The sequence below is a fragment of the Eschrichtius robustus genome, chromosome 15, assembly GCF_028021215.1.
Source record: "Eschrichtius robustus isolate mEscRob2 chromosome 15, mEscRob2.pri, whole genome shotgun sequence".
Classification (NCBI taxonomy): Eukaryota; Metazoa; Chordata; class Mammalia; order Artiodactyla; family Eschrichtiidae; genus Eschrichtius; species Eschrichtius robustus.
In genome coordinates, this window is record NC_090838.1 from 30,448,695 (window position 1) to 30,468,587 (window position 19,893).

A 19,893-nucleotide genomic window follows, 5' to 3' on the forward strand; every position below is an offset into this window, starting at 1 on the left:
CCAGGTACCCAACCGAGTTTTCTTGGACCCTAAACACCCAATATCAACAGCCTTGGCCATTTCTTTCTTAACCGCTCTGAGTCAAGAGTGAGTTATTGTCCTAACAAGCCTTTATTCCCCTTTGGGAAATTGTATTCTCCCAGGAGGGAGAGTCAAGATCAGTGATAAGCTACTCTGTCTAGTACAATGCTTCTCAGGCTCCTGACTCTGACCCATGGTAAACAAATATATATATTTTACATTTTATACACACAAACATAGAGTTAACTGATACAAAAGTTTCATGAAAAATACTCCTATTACCTGCAATCTACCCTGATATTAATTCTATTTTACTATTTATTATTATTATTTTTTAAAAGCTGGTCATGACCCACTAATCTGTTTTCAAGGCACACTGATTTGCACACTGCGGTTTGAAAGACACTGCTATAGAGGGTAGATTAAGCCATAAGGTGGGCTAGACCTGAATGTCTCTCTGTCTCCTTAGTGTCAGTCCTCTTAAGCAATCTGAAACCCCAGCTCTGAATGACTATTTTTTCAAAGTAGCCCCATTTTAAGGGGCAGCTTGGGAAGGAATGGGGTGAGGCTGGCCTCTCGTATCCTCCTCTGAGAGTAGCCCACCTGCCCTAACACTTCAGACAAACACCTTGGCACTCTGCTGCTGTGACAGAGTGACACCTGCAAGGCCTGGCAGCACAGCTGGTGGGCTCTCCCTTTCTATCCTGTATATGGCTTCTGCTTTTCAAGTTGAGCCCAGATGCCATTGTCTGTTGCCCCGTTAGCCTCTTGTCTTCTCTCCAAACAGCTCTTGCTTCCCCTAAAGACTTAGGTGGCAGAGACCCAAAGAGCACCTTAGTTCCTTCTAAGCTCTAGGCAGAGTGAGGAGTAATGCTGATGATCGCTGATGTTCATCTGGCACTTTTTTCAGGTCAGGCACTTTACAGAGGTCTTTGCATGGATCATTTCATTCCGTCCACACAATAATTGTGGGTACAATTATTCTCCCAGTGCTACAGATTAAAAAAGACCTGAGGAGACTTCCGTGGTGGCGCAGTGGTTAGGAATCCGCCTGCCAATGCAGGGGACACGGGTTCGAGCCCTGGTCTGGGAAGATCCCACATGCCGCGGAGCGACTAGGTCTGTGAGCCACAATTGCTGAGCCTGCGCTCTAGAGCCCACGAGCCACAACGACTGAAGCCCGTGCGCCTAGAGCCCGTGCTCCACAAGAGAAGCCACGACAATAAGCCTGCGCACCACAACGTAGAGTAGCCCCTGCTTGCCGCAACCAGAGAAAAGCCCGCGTGCAGCAACGAAGACCCAATGCAGCCAAAAATAAATAAAATTAAATAAATTAAAAAAAAAAAAAAAGACCTGAGGCTTAAGTATGCAAATTAACTCGCTCAAGGTTGTACACGTAGCAGTGATGAGGCCAGAACCTGGACTGGTGTCTGCTTGACCTCTCCATCCAATCCCTGGAGAGTGGTAGCAGGGAGGGACCAGCTCTGTGGTGTGTGCTTACAAATGTGTCCAGCTCTGTATCTTCTCAGGCCCAGGTCGGAGAGTGAGGCGCATACCACTCATTTCAGTGACCTCCCCTGGGCCTCGTCTCCCAAGCATTTTCTAAAAGAAGTTCAGGGCACTTACTGGGTCTTCCCAAAATCCTCAGAAAAAATCTAGGTCTGTAGCGCTCACTTATCTCCACTTTTTTCATTTCCCCATACCATTTGCTCAGAAGGCCAAGTATATACCGAGAAACGTATGTGCATACTTCAGACCTGAGGTTCCTTGCCTGTGACCTCTAGAAAGCCATAAAGACAACAAATATTGCTATTTGATCTTTAACTTCAACAGAATAGATTGCACAAATAATACACATAAGTTCTGTCGTGGTTTTTAAAATTCATATTCATTTAAAAGTGTTACGGAATCCATAATAACATCTTCCATGTCATGTGGGGTGGAGGCAAGTGAGAAATTTATTGACGGTGCCTTGGAATGTGCTGGGAATAGCTGCTGGGCTGCCTGCACGTGGGCTGGCTGACAAAGTAGTAGTCCTAACAGGGTGGTTGTGTTAGGAATCTCACTTAAGAGATTTGATTTTATAATTTTGGGGAAAGAAAATTACCATGAGTTTTAGGAAAGCTGTCCCCTAAGCTGTGGAAGATAAATGTTTCCCTCTTTTGAAGACGAGGTAGATGACACTGAGTTATTATGAGGGAACTACACTTAATGGCTTTAATTTGACTAGGATTAGTACCTTTTACCCTGAACTACATTTTGACAAGAATGGTGGAAAATTAATTTTTTCTCCTAAGGCATTTTTGAGCACTAGATCAGATGTTTTATAATTTATAGAGTTCCAGGGTTATAACTAAAGAAGACTCTAAAATCTAAAAAAAGTGTGGACTTGATATAAAATCAGTTAGTGATTTAACTTTGATCAGTTATCAATAAAGATGTGTATTGCTATGAATTCCCTTTCAGAAGATAATATGGGAACAATATCCCATGGTCTGCATTTTTATTGTCTCTGATCAATGGGCCTAAAGCTGCCTGTTGGGTTTTTTAGAATATTTTTATTTGAGAAGATACTTTATTTGTAAATTTAATACTTTGAAAGTATTAAATTTTGGAGGATTTCAGTGATTTCCAGCTGAGAGAGGAATAAAAAATAAATTTAAAAAATCAGGGTGATAAAGTCTCACTAAGGAGCAAGCCAGAAACTTTGTCTAAAAGGGGCAAGCTAGAAACTTGGTGGTTAAAATCCCCTATGTATGTCCAGCGCATCTGAGTAGCTAAAGCTAGGCTTCTTCATTGAAAGGTATGTGTATCCCTGAATGGAGGGCTCTGGGTGGAGGGCCTTCAGCTTGGAGCCTGAGAGACTAATATATGGTCCACCCAAGAGGGAAGAGGAACCTGAAGTCCCCAGTGGCAGGGTCCAGCATCCAGACAATGGTCTGTTTGCAGACTTATTGCAAATATCGCAGGATCTGCTTCCTCCAAACAAATCTGGTCTACTAATGACAGTGTTTCTCAGAACTTGGAAATGAGAATGTAAGTTTAATTAATTTGACCCAGGATCATTCATCAGTGTTAACCTAAAATCCCCTGGGGCCTCCCTCCCCAGGAAGTAGAATGCCATGTTTACTTTTATCTTTCTCTCTCTTCCTCTTTGTCTCTCCACTCCCACTCTTGGCCTCTCTCTGTCTCTCTCTCCTTGTCTCCCCCTCTATTTTCATATCCTTTTCTTTGTCTCTCTTTTCAATCTCCATCTCTCTCTGTCTCAATCTATCCATCTCTCTTTGTCTCTCTTCTCCCTTCCCTATTTAAAAAGATAGATGCATAGAAATCCAAAATACAGTCTGTATTCTAAATGGCATTTTAGCATGCCTGGTAGGCAGAGGCTTTTGCTACCTGTAGTTAGAGAAGCACAGCTGCTTTAGATGCCTTCTCATAGCCAAGCACTCCCTGTTTAGGGGCACTCTGGTGAGAAGAGCAGTAGCTTTTGGAGCCTACTCTAGAGAATTATAGTGGGAACTTGCAGACTAAGTCTGCAAGCCAAAAGCTCAACAGTAAGGGATATTGGTGACCTAATTAGATTATGCAGCCAATTTGATTGTTTATAAAGAAATTAGTTGCTAAGATAAATAAAAATATTTATACTGAATAAAAAATGTTAGTTCAGGCAGAACTCTTTCAGGGGCATTTGCTGATGCTTTTGTGGATTTTAGTGTCAACACAGATATCAGAAATTATGGCCCAAACCTGTTCACTGGATGAGGAATGAGTTTGTGTGTGAGACTTCAGCTGAGCAAAGCTAACAGATATATTTTTTAAAATCCCAATTCATTTTGTAAGCATGCAGGCAGCTGTTGGTATTGAACACATTTTATGGAGCAGTTCATCATCTGGATACCAGATGTTCTGGAGGATGTGCTTTTTACTATTTTTTAAGATTGACCCCTTTTATGGAAAAATTTCTTTTCGCCAAAGTCTGAGAATAACTTATTTTCAAATTCTCTGGAAAACTTGTCTTAGATGCAGTGATTTCTCTAGTCAAACTATTAACGTTCCATAGCATCTAAGTTTATATAATCTCATTGAGAATAACTTATTTGTTATAATCAACCCACACTTACTGATAGCCTACTGTGTACAAAGCTCAGCACTAAGAATTGTGGAGAATAACAAAATAAATGAGATATGAGTGATAATTTCAAAAAGGTTATAAAGTTTTAAAAATTATTTTTATATGAAAAGACAGCCTGTAAATGTGTAATAGAAAAGGTAAGGTACTGTGTATACATGCTCTTTAGGCCAAAGTCCACCTCCTGACAGAGAGCAAGGAGTGAATATCTGGGAAACTGTTTGTTTATTTGGCCTTTGCAGGACTGACTGTAGAATCACTGTCCTCCCTCTGGCTTAGTTTTCCTCTTCCTGGAAGCTTCCTGCCACAGTTGTTCCAAGGCCCTTGCCTACGTGTCATGTCACATTAGTTAGGGCAGGTCACACAAGACTTGGCTAGGCTAGAAAGTCGTGTGTGGAGGGGAATCTCCCATTCTCTTCCAGTCATTATAAGTTATTTGTTTATCACCTCAAGGTCCATCCCTACTGGATGTTCATTGTGGAACAAACTGCCGGATGTGTTGATGGTTAGTTTGTTGTGTGACTTAAAAATAATTTTTTAAGGCAACTTACAAAAATCTGTATAATATTTCAAAACGAAATGAATGGAACATAGTGAGGAAAATAAAGCAAAGGGAAAACAAAGATAGGAAAAGGCAAATGGAACAGCAATGAACTCACCTGTAGCTTTTCACACCACAAACTCTAGATTCTTTTTATTTTTTTAATAAATTTATTTATTTAATTTATTTTTGGCTGCATTGGGTCTTTTTTGCTGTGTGCGGGCTTTCTCTAGTTGTGGCGAGAGGGGGCTACTCTTCACTGCGGTGCGTGGGCTTCTCATTGCAGTGGCTTCTCTTGTTGCGGAGCATGGGCTCTAGGCGCGCGGGCTTCAGTAGTTGTGGCTCACGGGCTCAGCTGATCTGCAGCATGTGGGATCTTCCCGGACCAGGGCTTGAACCTGTGTCCCCTGCATTGGCAGGTGGATTCTTAGCCACTGTGTCACCAGGGAAGCCCTAGATTCTTTAAGAAGACACCTCCAGTCCCTGAAGTGGTGTTTCTTTTCCATCTGCTGCTTTTCCCTGTCGGTCACCATGTTGCTCACAAAGCCCAAGATGACCAGGAGAGATGGGAAAATAGATTCTTTCTTATTTTCACCAGCGTTTGCAGTGGGTCTGGACCTGCCTTGAATGCAAAGGGAAAACTGCTTGATATGTCATTATGGTTCAGAGTTGCTTACTGATTCTTAGAGCGGGCAGAACCTCCCATATCCCCCAACCATCCCCTTGTAACGGGACTCTCTGTGAATTATCCTTAACAGGTGAGCATTAGTATTTTTTGTCAGTGTTTGTTTGTTACATTATGAAATATTTGCTGACTGGGGAGCACATACTAAGTGCTTCGGACAAAAGGAGCTGCCATGTGCAGTTCTCACCCTCAAAGAGCTTAGAGTAGAAGTTATGACCTGTATGACCCACCTAGTATATCTAATTTCTCAAACCTGTCTTGTTATCCTCCTAGAAATATTAAAAGTGGGCTTTAATATATACTGAACTGGAGATCTCTCTCCTGATGTGCAGAGATGTCCATGATACACTGTTGAGTGAGAGGAGCAAGGAGCAGAGCAAATATAGAGTAGGATTCTATCCCTATAAGAATATACATCCCTCAGCCAAATATACGTGTTTGAGTGCTAGTACATGTTTGTATAAACAAGGAGAAAGGTGTGGAAAGATATACATCAGACTCTTAACATTGGTAATATTAACAGTTGGTTGAGTTGGATTGGCAGGGGGAGGTTAAGGGAGACGGAGAGGATTAGCTTTTCCTTTAAACATCCTTGCTATTCATATAATAAGCATGGATTGCATTTTTAACTTGAAAGGCATTACATAAAATTTAACTGTCTAGAGCTGAAATTTTGTTTTTTGTTTTGATCAGCACATCATGCAGAGAATTCAGAGACTTCAAGCTGACTGGGTCTTGGAAGTGGATACCTTCTTGAGTCAGACACCCTATGGGTACCGGTCTTTCTCAAATATTATCAGCACCCTCAATCCCACTGCTAAACGACACTTGGCCCTCGCCTGTCACTATGACTCCAAGTATTTTCCTCATTGGGACAACAGAGTGTTTGTGGGAGCCACTGATTCAGCTGTGCCATGTGCGATGATACTGGAACTTGCCCGGGCCGTAGACAAGCAACTCCTTTCGTTGAAGGTATCTGTTTCCCTCTTGTAGAGTCCTGAGATAAAACATGTTAGCAGTAATTCAGAGTGAATTCTAGAATCCTTGGGTGAGTGAGAAAGCCATTTAGAAGTGTAGACTTTCTGTACATTTTGTACTAATTTGCTGCAAAATGAAATGAAGTTGAAATAATATTAATTGGAAGATTATATTATTTAAAATGTCCACCATGGGCAATAAGTACATGACAGTGTATTCATTGATTGGCACTTGATTTCTTAGTTATGAGTACACATCAAATTAAAAAAAAAACTTTTTTTTTTTTTTTTGCAAAAGATGAAGAAGGTGGAAGGTTGGTATAGGCATGTGTAGGAGAATTATGTTTATTTCTTCTTGTTTATATAGTCATGGAACATCACAGCCTTCTATACTGAGATGTGGCGGCCTTGAGTCAGGGAGGGAGTTTCTCCTAGTGGTTCTGAAGTAGACAGTGGGTAATTCAGACACATCAAGATGAAAAGCATGAAGCAGAAATGCATTATTGTTATTATCTGTGAATCTTGGTTCAATTTTATGCAGCATAGCAAAGCTTTTGTTACATTCTCAGCTCAGAATACTTCTGGGACTCTCAGATGTTATTTCAGTCTCTGTGTTCTTAAGTGTATATTGAAAAAAAGTGCTAAGCTAAATGAAGACATTTTGTTCAGATATCACTCATAACCAAGTAAACACAACAAAGCAGAAACAAAAAACTTTGTTCGCAGGCAACAAATACCTTTTTTTCCCCTCAAAGCTTTATGAAGGGGCCAGCTTTTGATACAAGGGGGGTAAAGAAGTAGAAGATTTATCTTGTAATGGAAGTAATAGAGATATTTGGTTCTATTTTTGCTTTAGATGCTGAACTTGAAGAAAGCAAGAATTGTTTATAACCTCTCAGTATCCTTTTCACTGTTTTTTCATTTTGTTTTGTTTTCTGAACCTTCTATAATGTCTTTGTCCCATGCTCTGTCCTGCTTTTAACTAACATCCTTTCCCAGCAATTGGGTGAGAGAGTTCAGAAGCTAATGTAAAAGGTTAATTTTTCGTATTTGCATTTCTAGTGTAAGGACATGAAGTGAGGCGAAGTATGACTTAAAGACACAATCTGTGTGGTGGGCGTGTTTTCTCTTGGTGAGCTCCTTTACCTTTTTCCATGTAATTCACACCTGCTTTTGGTGACCGGAAATAGAAAGGACTGACTGAGTTGTTGAGTGGGGATCTCCATTAACAAAATACACATACATTCTTTTAATTATCTTTTCTAATAGAGGTAAGCAGTGATGTGGACAATTAAAAATAAAGACTGGTTTTGAATGCAAACTTTGAGAGTATCAGTTTTATTCTTCCAGTTGTACTTTAACTAGATTTGTATTAAGGAGATATTTTATGTCCTTCAGCTGTCATGGGTTGGGTAAGGGGTGGAAGAATGTGACCTGGGAGAAGATTGGATAGGAGACTGGATGATGGTTCCAATTCTTTGCAGTCTTCCTCCTCTAGCAATAGATTGTAATTATACATTCACCTCTTTTGTCTTGTAACTTTGCTGTGCCCTCCCACTTTAGCAGGTGGTACTTCCTCATTCCTTGTCTTTGGAGTCGGTTATTTGACTTGCTTTGGCCAATGGGATGCTAGTAGATGACATAAGCAGAGGCTGGAAATGTGCTTGTGCAATTGGACTTGCTCTGTCACGTCTTTGCCATCTTCATGGCGAGAGCGTGCCTTGGCTGGCCTGCCAGTCGCAGGAGGAGGCGGAGCGGCTTGTGAAGCAGAGCCAAGCTAGATGACTGCAGGGGGAAGCAGAGCTTCTCCAGCCTGGACCAGTTGTCCCCGGTTGACCTGCAGACCCCGCAGGACTCATGATTGTTGTTTTAAGCCTCTGAGTTTGGGGTGGTTTTTACACCTTAGTGTTGTGGCATTAGCTGATACAGCCTTGGTTGGGGAAAGACTGCAGGTAACATACTGACCCTGTTAACACTGGTTACTAGGCGTTTGTCTATTGCCAGGAAGAATGACGAGAAGAAAATCTAGCCATGCAGATTTTCTAGCTCCGAGATACTAGGCTGAGTTACTAGAAGTTGAAGGCCACAGTTATTTTTCTGCCAATCCTAAAAAGAAGTAAAAAGAGCACGTTGCCTCACAGGACTCAGAGTAATTCTCCAAAACGGTCTCTGCCTATCTAAATGAAATGGTGCTAAGAGAAGAGAATGAAAGGAAGTCATTGCACTGAACACTGGAGTCACCAAGCGGTTGACATTTCTGAGGCACCTGAACCTTCAAGCTTGCAGAATTTGAAGACTGCCTCCTTTTGCTTCTGCCCTGAGCATGAACAGAATATCTCTGGTCCCAAGCAGTCTTATTCTGCCCTGGTGTTCAGTTTGATTTGGGGTTAGAACTTTGGAACCAGTCAAGGCCCTTTAAACAACTGGAAACTTAGACTGTCTCCACTAATGTATGCACTATACACGTGTTGCCAGTGAGACAATCTATTTCATTACTGAGTTCTTATTAAACCCTGAGTGCATATATAGTATACAGATAGACACATCCTGTGCTTAGTACTGTCAGGAGTTATGAGAGACTCAAAATACAATAAACTGTCCTTTTCTTGGGGCCTAATTAAGGAGTAATATTACGACAATTGAAATGATTACCATACAAAGATAACTTACTTTTCACTTGATAAAGACGTTTTCCTCCTTCTGATGAAATCACCCTAAAACAATCAAGAAAAATTCCATCTTTGAAGAATCCAGTGAACATCTGGAAACCACCATATGAAGACAGAAGGTGAATGGAGAAAAGGCAGATGACATATCAGAGTAGAGAGACGTCACATTCCCCAGAGGGGAAAAAGGAAGCCAGTGGTCCCCTGAAAAATCCTGACTGGCTCAGGGATGGGAGGGGACAGTAAGGAAGGCAGAAGTGAGGCAGAGGGCAGAGGAGGAGATTGTTTTAAGTCTGTATAAGGAGCACTTAGGTATATAAGATTTCTACCCCACAGCTGGCAGGTAGGTGAGTATTCCACCTGTACCCTGGTAGGAGATGACAGGATATTTTTCTGGAGAAATTGAACCAGGGAGGTTCTGGATGTTGGGACACCAGATATAAAGGAGGGCAGTAATGAGGTGCCTCATGGAAATCAATGAGATTAGGGGAAAGACTACACACTGAGCAGTGAGATTCCCTAGCCTTCCCTCACTTCCAGCACGAGAAAGACAGCAGCTAGCTCACACCCATCAGACAAGAACCTGGAGGACCCTTCTCTGGAGAATGTGAACCACCTCATGGAAAAGACCCACAGACAGTGATATTTGGGGATCCTCAGTGAAAACACTCACTGGGCATCAGATTGCCTTGCAGTGGAGGCAACCAATCTGTGTCTCTAATCAGTGTTTTAGTATCTTATTGTTTAATGCAAATGAACACAAAGGATGATCAGATATTTGAGGACCATCTCCAGCATGAAAGAAAGAAAGCAAAACAAATAATACAAGTTGAAAAATGAACTCAGAGGAAATAGTGTACAGGAGCAGAAAATAACTTAAAGAACACTATTTTAATATCCTTAGAGAGGTAAGAGGAGAAGTGTTATCCATAACAGATTAAGGAAACGTCAGATTCAGTTCCGTCCAACGGGAGCACATTCCCCAGTACTGCACAGGGGCGGAGAGAGCAAATGGTGGTGTATTTTTCTTCATCCATGTTCAGCTGCCTGAGTGCAGGCACAAAGCAGGCAGAGAGTTGGACTTAACGTTATGTTTTTGCCATGTGAGTTTGACCAAGGCAGAGAGAGGCACAGGAGTTGTGTACGCAGGGAGCAATTAGAATGATTGACTCTGGAATTTAAGCTGAATATATAGTGAAGTGAGGACAGCATAAGGGTAAAGGAAAGACTGGGAAAAGGTGAACATCTCAAAAGATTATGGATTCCAATGGGCTTGAAGGACTGTGGGGATAGGGTACCAGAAGGACTAATCTGAAGGGTGAGAGTTGTTGTCAGACAGTGGAAAGTATAAAATCAATCAGAATCCTACTCACACTTCTAAGTTCCACTCAAATACTGTCTCTTTCATGAAGTCTTCCTTGACACTCCAAGGATTCCACTTCTCAATCTATCCAATTTCCAGAGGAGTTCTGTGTTACATTTGTGACCCTTGGTACATTTTGCCATACCCGTGTATTTGTTTCATCTTTCCCTAACCCAACTAAAGTGTAGGTTCCTCTGAGGGAGAGACTGTAATTACCATTCTTTGTGTCTCTGTTGCGTTCTTGAACCTAGACTCAGTACAATACCGCAGACTTACATAAGGTGAGAAGCAAGAAAGATTTGCGTTGTTTCAGGTTGGATTCCCTGGGAGGTGCACTCTGACGTGGAGGTTAGCATTTCAATCATGTAGTAGGGAGTGGCCTTGGCTCAACACCTGTGGCAGGGAGGGGAAAGAAATGGGAGTAGGCAGAGGGAGAAGCTGGGCTGCCATGCAGGTTCAACAACAGCCTCAGTCAACCCCTGGGAGCTCTGGAGGTAGCATGGCCCTTTAGAGAGCCCCCAGCACCTGCTTAGGCCAGTCATTGGATGTAGGACCCCCCCATGGCTGAGCCAATCCTTAAAGGGACTAACAACTGAAGGCCTTCTGCGGACACCTCTACTGGCAACAGGGGCAACACACCCTTCTGAAAGGGACCTGGGCGTTGTGTCACAGTGGCCGCCACTGCAGTTCCATAGTTCCAGAGTTCTCTAAGGAGTAAGAAAAAAGTGTAAGACTTCTATTTTCAGAGGGAGTGAAGAAGGTGAGATTTCTGTGGCTGAAGACTGTGGGACCCGTGATGATTTTCAGAGAGGAAATGGTGCAAAATAAATTCTGGCATATTTTCACTTGCTTTGGCTTCTTCCTTTTCTTCACGGCACATCTGTCTTTTTGTCCAGTTAATAGGAAAGCATGCTATTTTTCAGTTCTCATATTTTCGCTCTTTTTCTACTGTTTTTTTTTTTAAATCAGAATATTTCAGACTCGAAGCCAGATCTCTCACTCCAGCTAATTTTCTTTGATGGAGAAGAGGCTTTTCTTCACTGGTCTCCTCAAGATTCTCTGTATGGGTCTCGGCACTTAGCTTCCAAGATGGCATCAACTGCACATCCACCTGGAGCGAGGGACACCAACCAATTGCACGGCATGGTGAGTCCAGGTAATTTTCACGGTGCTGCAGCTACAGACTCTGCTTCAAAGGAAGCCTGTGGCAGGGAGGGGAAGCCAATTAAAGACCCAAAAATGCCACAGCATTCTTGGAACAGAGCGTTTATAATAGAACATTTTTTTGGCAGGCGTTGGGTTTTTGAGGAATCCCAGAGCTAAAAAAGAATGATTCTAGGTTAGAAGTTATGTTTGACTGAGCTCAATTAAGATGATGTAAAAATTCAGAATAAGGAAACATCAGATTCATTTCAGTCCCACGGGAGCACATTCCCCCAGTAGGTATAGAGGTGGGGAGAGCAAATCCCATCTTTGAGGCCTCTGTCAAGCCAGAGGAGGCTGCGGTCTTGGGAAATGGAGTAAGAGTGGAACATAGTATGGGGATGAGAGGGAAGGATTTCCTCGGTGGCTTCAAAGCATTATAGTGACTCCAAGTGTGTATAGGACATTTTGATGTGTCAGTTTTGACGTAGTGTTTTTGACATGGTGGTGGAGACATTTCAGTGCTGCCTTAAAACCCTGCTCCTATACCAAGTAATGGGTGCAACTTATGGCCCCCTCCTCATCCCCCATTCTGACCCCACAGCCCATACCTAGTCCCTTACTCCACCTTTGAATTTCCTTCCTATTCTGGCTCTCTTCCCATATTTAACTTTCACTCAGTACTTGAGTCCTCACTAACCGCAGCATGGAACCCCTGAGACTTCATAATTCCCTGTGGCTCCATCCATCCCTGGCCCTCACCCTATCTGTGAACTGATAGCCTGTTTCTAACCCCCTCCGTTCATCCCTGTCCTTTGCCCTATCACTGACCTTCACCCTATGAGTCCAAATGGCCACATTCAATGTCCTCTGTGAATCCAGCACATCTCATGTTGGCTTCCTCTCTGTCCCATTGCCCACTGGCAGCTCATAAGGGGTTAGGAGAACACAACTGGTACCTCATTTAATCACTTTTGCTCAAGTGGCTAAAAAGCGTTCAGAGGAGAAGAGACCTGATTGATCGGCAAGAGGAACAAAGTTATTTGTTTACCAGTCCAAATATATGAATCCACAGTGATAGTTAGACCATTTTTTCCCCCAGAAACAAACTCTTAGGAGTTTATCAAACCTTGTGAATATACTCCTATTTCAAACAAGCCTATTTTTTCCCAGTGAATATATTTAATCATTCATGAGTTAGTAGATACTATGTCTTTAGAGTCATAGACTCTGAAAATATTTATCTATTACATGTCAGGATCAATGCTAGATATTTACCCATACCTTACCTCACTTATATAAATCAGGAGTTCTTAATCTGGGGTTAGTCTTCAGGGAGTCCTCAAGCCTGCTGATGTTTTATGGCTCAAATAAGTTAAGAAACACGGGTTTATTATAGAGGCTTATAGCCAGAAAGGACCTTTAGAGATCAGCAAGCTTGAGCTTCTTGTTTGATAGAAAAGGAAATGGAGATCCAGGGACTAAGCTCATAGAGCTTCTAGTCAAGGAAATTTTCTTATATGCTGCTTTAAGGAATAAATAGTTACTATCCAAATGCTCTCCTTTGGCAGTTGTGTTATTATAGACTGGGGATAAAATGGCTAATTAGAATGGAATAGAAAATCGGACAGGCTTGCATGCCCACCTGAAAATACAGCAAATGTATTCTTTTTTTTTTTCCTATGAAATATTTATCCAAATGTCCTCCTTCTAATTTATCCTTAGTGATATCCTTCTGGGGTTACAGACAAAAAGAATCTACAATTTGCCATTTGTCCACATTGCATAAGCAAGATTTAAAAATTTCCCCCAAAGGATTCACTTACAATGTTATTAAACCTTTTGTTCATTTATACAGCTCCCCATTTTATTCTCAGTTATTAAAGTGCAGTTAGTTTTGACTGATTTTTTTTTCCATTGATGAGTATGAAATGTGTTTTGGCGACAGTAATTATACAATGTTTTTTCTCCCTTAGGACTTACTGATCTTACTGGATTTAATTGGAGCTCCAAACCCAACATTTCCCAACTTTTTCCCAAACACTGCCAGATGGTTTCATAGACTTCAAGCAATTGGTAAGTACCACTGTTATTAAAGAGTCAAACCTGGTTTCTTCCCACTGACAAATACTGAGTTTTAAAATTCAGAATTTATGATGTGTGTGATTTGAGTATACGATATACTTTACTGGCTTTTTTTCTTGCTTTATTGATTAGTCTATTATTCCTATTCATCTCTTTTAGAAGGCCCACTTTATTTTCCTGCATGAAACTGCATTTTGAAATGGAAACATAAAATACTACATTTCATATTTGCATATCCTTAGAAATGGCTTGGAAACATTTTCTCAGAGTCCTGTTTGAAGCATATGGAATGCATTTTTAGGGAAAACTCAGCAAAGCATGTTGGATAATGATGAATGTTATGTCCTCATAATGATACCAAAAGATATTCTTTAATGTTTCTTTCTTTTCCATCTCTGTCTTTGCCATCTTCTATTTTCTGCTTTATGCAGATGTGATTTTCTTTTAAATCTAGTACAATCTCTGCTTATTTTCCAAAGGAGTAAGAGATGGCGATGCAAGAGCAAGCCAAAATCCTTCAAGAGTCATTTAAGAGAAGGTTCAGTGTCACATAAATGAGAGTGGAAGAGACCAGATAAGGTTAGGCCAGACCAGCCAAGGAAACAAAGATATCTATGGCTCAGGAGAGAGGCTTGGGGCTTGCAGAAGGAAAAGGAGAATAACTTCTTTCTCTCGTACCTCCACTCCATACACCCCTCCCTCTCCACACACATACACACAAACACCCCAAAACAAAACACAACAAAACACAAAAAATTGGCATCAGGGAGAGGTGAACATGCGATAGAATTTTATTATAGAATCCAGGCCAGGAGCCCTGCTTTGAGGCAAGAACATCAGGCTAAGAATTCCTTTCTAGCCACACAAACTTCTTGGAGCAGGATAGGGTTGTACTTTCTTCTCAGCAGTGGGGAAAATGCTGCCATCTCAACTCATGCTTTTGCCACGAGTTCAGAACGTGCTTATATCCAGATCTAGAATATTATGAAAGAAACTTTTACCTGAACCTCAGATGCTTATCTTTGGCAAATTTAAATTTCTAGTTTGAAAGAATTGCTATTATGGTATTATTATTATTATTTTTTAAAATTTTATTTATTTATTTTATTTATTTTATTTTGGCTGTGTTGGGTCTTTGTTGCTGTGCATGGGCTTTCTCTAGTTGCTGCGAGCGGGGGCTACTCTTCATTGTGGTGTGCGAGCTTCTCACTGTGATGGCTTCTCTTGTTGCAGAGCACAGGCTCTAGGTGAGCGGGTTTCAGTAGTTGTGGCACGTGAGCTCGGTAGTTGTGGCTCGTGGGCTCTAGAGCGCAGGCTCACTAGTTGTGGCACACGGGCTTAGTCGCTCCACGGCATGTGGGATCTTCCTGGACCAGGGCTCAAACCCGTGTTCCCTGCATTGGCAGGCGGATTCTTAACCACTGCGCCACCATGGAAGCCCTATGGTATTATTAATGTAAGCTTCTTGGGGGCACTTCCTTACAGCATGTTTTCCTTACTTTGAGTAGCATCAAGAAATTGGGTTTGGCCTTCTGTCAAGGATTTGATTCCCTTCTCTTATTTCCTCCACTGGAATGAATTTATATCAGTAACTCACATCTTAATACAATTTTAACCCATTGTATAACCCACCCAGTGATACTTACACTTCAAACCATATCTCTAATTATATAAGGAAAAGTTGTATCCTAAGGTAAAGGAATTATAATTATCAATAAACAGATGGGAATATTGCTTTGGTCATAGTAAGGGCTTTCTTGATGTTCCTAAAATCACGTTACATATGAATGCTTACCACTCGGTCTAATTTTACCCTTTAAATTTAGTAATTAAAATAACCAATCCTGGAAAGTTTCATTCAGTTGTCTTAAACTCTTCTTGTGATCTCTTATCATCTTGTAACATAGGCTCATGTTATATGTAATCCTGTAATACATGGGTTCTATGCTGCAAGATGACAGGACTGATGGAATGTAGGCCAATGGTTCTCAAATTTTAGTGTGCATTGGAATCACCCGGAGGGCTTGTTACGCCCCAGATCACTGGACCCCACCCCCAGAATTTCTAATTCAGTTGGTCTGAGGTGGGACCAGATAATTTGCATTTCTAACAAGTTCCCAGGTGGTGCTGATGCAGCTGATCAGAGACCACTTTGAGAACCACTGATGCAAGTCATAATAGGTATCCCTTTCCCAAAGAGTGGTCACTCAGTATAGTACTTCATACCTATTCTCTCTAAGGATTCCCCTTTCAAGCTCTGCATCTCCTCGTAAGGCATTCTTCATGCAGGATTGAGGATCTGTAAGTATCTACACCTGTGTTTTTTCTCTCCATTTTCCTCTAGCTTTCTCATTCTCCATCTCTCCATTGTTCTGTTGAGTTTCTGATTCTAAGGAGGTTCTCACCTGTAAAGCTAGAATCATGTGTGACTCTTAGAAGGACTCCAAAATGTCCACACCCAAGTTCAGCTCAGAGGTTTTTTTTTTCTTTTTTTTACCAAGAACAGGTTTATTAAGATCCATGGTCAGTTACAAGTTTGGTTTGGTTTTTGGTCACTGGCCCCAAATGTCACTATTCTGAGTTTACATCAAAATACAAAGCCCAACATTTACAGTTTGAACACTTAAAAAAACAGACGCCAAAGACAAAGGCTTTTAAAAATCTCGGTTGAAATGTTCTCCCTGCTGCGTCATCTGTAGAATTAAAGGCATGTGAGGTGCTGTGAGGATTTCTGACAGTGAACTCGTATTCATCATGTACTTTGAATATTTAAATGTTACCAAAATATTACTGTGTCTTTGAGTGCTTGATTTGATTGAAGATACAAATGATGATTTTGACCATCTTTGGTTGTAATTGAGAAGCCGGCAGCCTGCCCTCAGGGAACAAGGTGGTGAAGGCCCTGGCGACCTGCTGTGTGGCCTGGGGGTGTCTTTGCTCCCGTAGGGTCTCTCCTCCTCAAAAGCAGGCGTGTGGCCCAGACTTGGAACTGCTGGGAGAACAGAGTGGCCCTTGCTTTGCCAAACGTGGCAGCAAAATCAGCTTTAAAATCACGAACCAGAGGAGAAGCATTGTCTAATTTTGTTAGGGCTCTCTTTTAGGGCCTGATTCTTCTTTGGAGCCAGAGGCTGGGTTCCTGTCCTGGGGTCTCACCGCCCACCTCCAGGGCAGTGAGGGCAGAGGCCGCGGGCCCTCCGGGGAGGCCTGACTCCTGCAGCTCAGAGGTTTTTGTCATGGGTGTACTACTGCATAATGTTTTTATTTATTTATTTATTTATTTATTTATTTATTTATTTATTTATTTTTTTGGCTGTGTTGAGTCTTCGTTTCTGTGCGAGGGCTTCCTCTAGTTGAGGTGAGCGGGGGCCACTCTTCATTGCGGTGCGCGGGCCTCTCACTATCGTGGCCTCTCTCGTTGCGGAGCACAGGCTCCAGACGCGCAGGCTCAGTAATTGTGGCTCACGGGCCCAGTTGCTCCGCGGCATGTGGGATCTTCCCAGACCAGGGCTCGAACCCGTGTCCCCTGAATTAGCAGGCAGATTCTCAACCACTGCGCCATCAGGGAAGCCCCCTGCATAATGTTTTAAAACCAAATGTCAAGATTTCAAACTCCTTATGCATCTGACTGTTGATCAGATAAAAATATATGTTCATTTGCTGTCTAATTATCATCTGCAGAACATGAACTCCACGAATTAGGTTTGCTCAAGGATCACTCTTGGGAGAGGCAGTATTTCCAGAATTATGGTTATGGAGGTGTGATTCAGGATGACCATATTCCATTTTTAAGAAAAGGTAATGTATGAGTGTATATATGTATGCATGCCTGCACATGTATGTTTTTTACCTATTATATTTATTGTATTTTATGTGCATTTGCAACAGTCTAGAAGTGTGAAGAACCATTAAATTTAATAACTGATTAATTAAATCATTCACCAATCATCTCATGGCTTCTATTTTTTTTTATGAAAGGCATTCCAAATCCCTGAGGACACTTTTATAGTTTTTCCTACACATAGAATATTTATCAAATCTCATATACCTCTGACATCCTGCTTTCCCTTTCATAGAGCTAGATTGTATTCTTATAGTTTGTGTAACTCTGGTGTTTTCCTGCTAATAAAGAAGCAATATTCTTTTTCTTTTTTCTTTTTTAAAATTTATTTATTTTTGGCTGCGTTGGGTCTTCGTTGATGCACACGGGCTTTCTCTAGTTGTGGCGAGCAGGGCCCACTCTTGCTTGCGGTGCGTGGGCTTCTCATTGCGGTGGCTTCTCATTATGCAGCACAGGCTCTAGAGCACAGGCTCAGTAGTTGAAGCGCACGGACTTAGTTGCAGCGCACGGGCTTAGTTGCTTTGCGGCACGTGGGATTTTCCCGAACCAGGGCTCGAACCCATGCCCCCTGCATTGGCAGGCGGATTCTTTACCACTGCACCACTAGAGAAGTTCCGCCTCCTTATTCTTTACGTAGGAGCAAGAGTTATCTTTAAAAAATGTCAATCAAATTATGTTACTTCCCTACTCTAAAGCTCTGGTAGCTTGCCATCAAGTAGAAAAAGACCCAAAGTCTTTATCATGACCTACAAGGGCCTCCATTTTATAACTCTTTTCTCCCTCGCCATCACCTCCTACCTCTCTCTCTATTTATTGCTCTGATCCAGCCACATTGCTTGAGGAACACATTGCCGTTCCTCAAGCAGGCCAAGCACACTCCTACCTCAGGACCTTTGCACTTGCTAATACTGCTGCCTGGAATGCTCATCCCCAGATCTTCACACAACTTGCTTTCTCCTTTGTTACATCTATTTAAATGTTAGCTTCTCAAAGAGGCCTTCCCTGATTTTAAATATCTCTTTATTGGCCCTACTCTCTGCCTCTCATTCTCTATTCCCTTACCTTGTTTTACTATTCTTTATAAGCCTTCTCACTTTCTAAAATTATTTTTTGTATTTGTTTATTTGTTTCTTTCTCTAGTAGAATGTAAGCTCCATATGAGCAGGGCTTTGCCTTTTCACTGATGAACCCTCAATTCCTAGAATAGGGGCTGGTACATAGTAAGTGCTTTATAATTATTTACTGAATTACATAACATTTGTTTAATGAATGAGTGACTTTGGAGTGTAAGGGTAAGATACAGGGAAGTACACAGAAGATGATGAACTATCAGCTGTGTTTATATAGTATAGTATAGTACAGTATATAGTATAGTCCTACTCAGATTTCCTTGAAGAATGATAGTTTCTAGTTTACTCATGGGAAATATGCACTTAATTACAAGTTGTTTCTTCTTGTTAGGTGTTCCAGTTTTGCATCTGATACCATCTCCTTTCCCTGAAGTCTGGCACACCATGGATGACCATGAAGAAAATTTGGATAGAACAACCATTGATAATCTAAACAAAATCCTAAAAGTCTTTGTGTTAGAATATCTTCATTTGTAATATTCTGGTTTAGTTTATGCTAATTGCATCTAATATTATATTCAAAAGTCAAGGCACCCTTTAAAATAATCTGACTCCAGATGCTGTGTGGAAACTTCTGTGTGGAAACTTCTATCCTATAGATTCATTCTGTAAGTATCTTTGAATATCCTAGATTTATGTCATGTCCAAATCGCTTATTCATTTTCATCTAGTGATAAAGAAAGGGAAATATAAGAAAAACTGAAGGTAAATATCTTTTAAAAACTTCTTTAGATAAGAAACTATGAAGCTAAATCAGATGTGTAGAGTCAGTATCACGTTTTTCTAAATAGTACTTAAATATGATGGTCATGTGCAAAGTGCAGCCTTAGTTTTATGATTTTCTTATACTTGGGAATCTATTGCATATAATACAAAACAGAGATGCAGTTTGAAGACTCAATCTCTTTGAGAAATCTTTGTACGGTTTATTTCATGGAAGTTAAATCAGAATTAAATGCCATGTTGTGAATGTCTTTTTAAGTATATGAATGAAAAATTGTATAACAAAGTATAGCTCAATTTTTATAGAGTTTTACAAATTTAACATTTTTATTGTAAAATAATATAGTCAGTACCAAAAATCTAGAAAATGGAGAAAAGAAAAAAACCCTATAATTTCATTATATTAGCAGAGTCACCATTTACTCTAGTTTTCCCTCACATATTTTCAATGCAGTTTTTATGTCATTATAATCAAACTCTACCTACAAGTTTTGGGCCTTTTTTTCTGTTAAATGATATAATTACCAGACATTTATTTGCTGTTTTGATCTTGGGTTGAGATGAAGACAGAGACTGTTGAGTGTGTCCTCCA

The 19,893-nt window shown here is 41.0% G+C and overlaps 1 protein-coding gene across 1 annotated transcript in view; it reads left to right on the plus strand.

Annotated features, from left to right (window-relative positions):
* Positions 1-19,548, plus strand: part of QPCT (glutaminyl-peptide cyclotransferase) — a 28,091-nt gene extending 8,543 nt beyond the window's left edge. The window contains exons 3-7 of the mRNA XM_068564405.1: positions 6,070-6,348; positions 11,352-11,528; positions 13,502-13,601; positions 17,289-17,405; positions 18,910-19,548. Coding sequence (XP_068420506.1) covers positions 6,070-6,348; positions 11,352-11,528; positions 13,502-13,601; positions 17,289-17,405; positions 18,910-19,055 — 819 coding nt within the window. The 3' untranslated portion in view covers positions 19,056-19,548. The remainder of the gene's footprint in view (positions 1-6,069; positions 6,349-11,351; positions 11,529-13,501; positions 13,602-17,288; positions 17,406-18,909) is intronic.
* Positions 19,549-19,893: the final 345 nt, after the last annotated feature.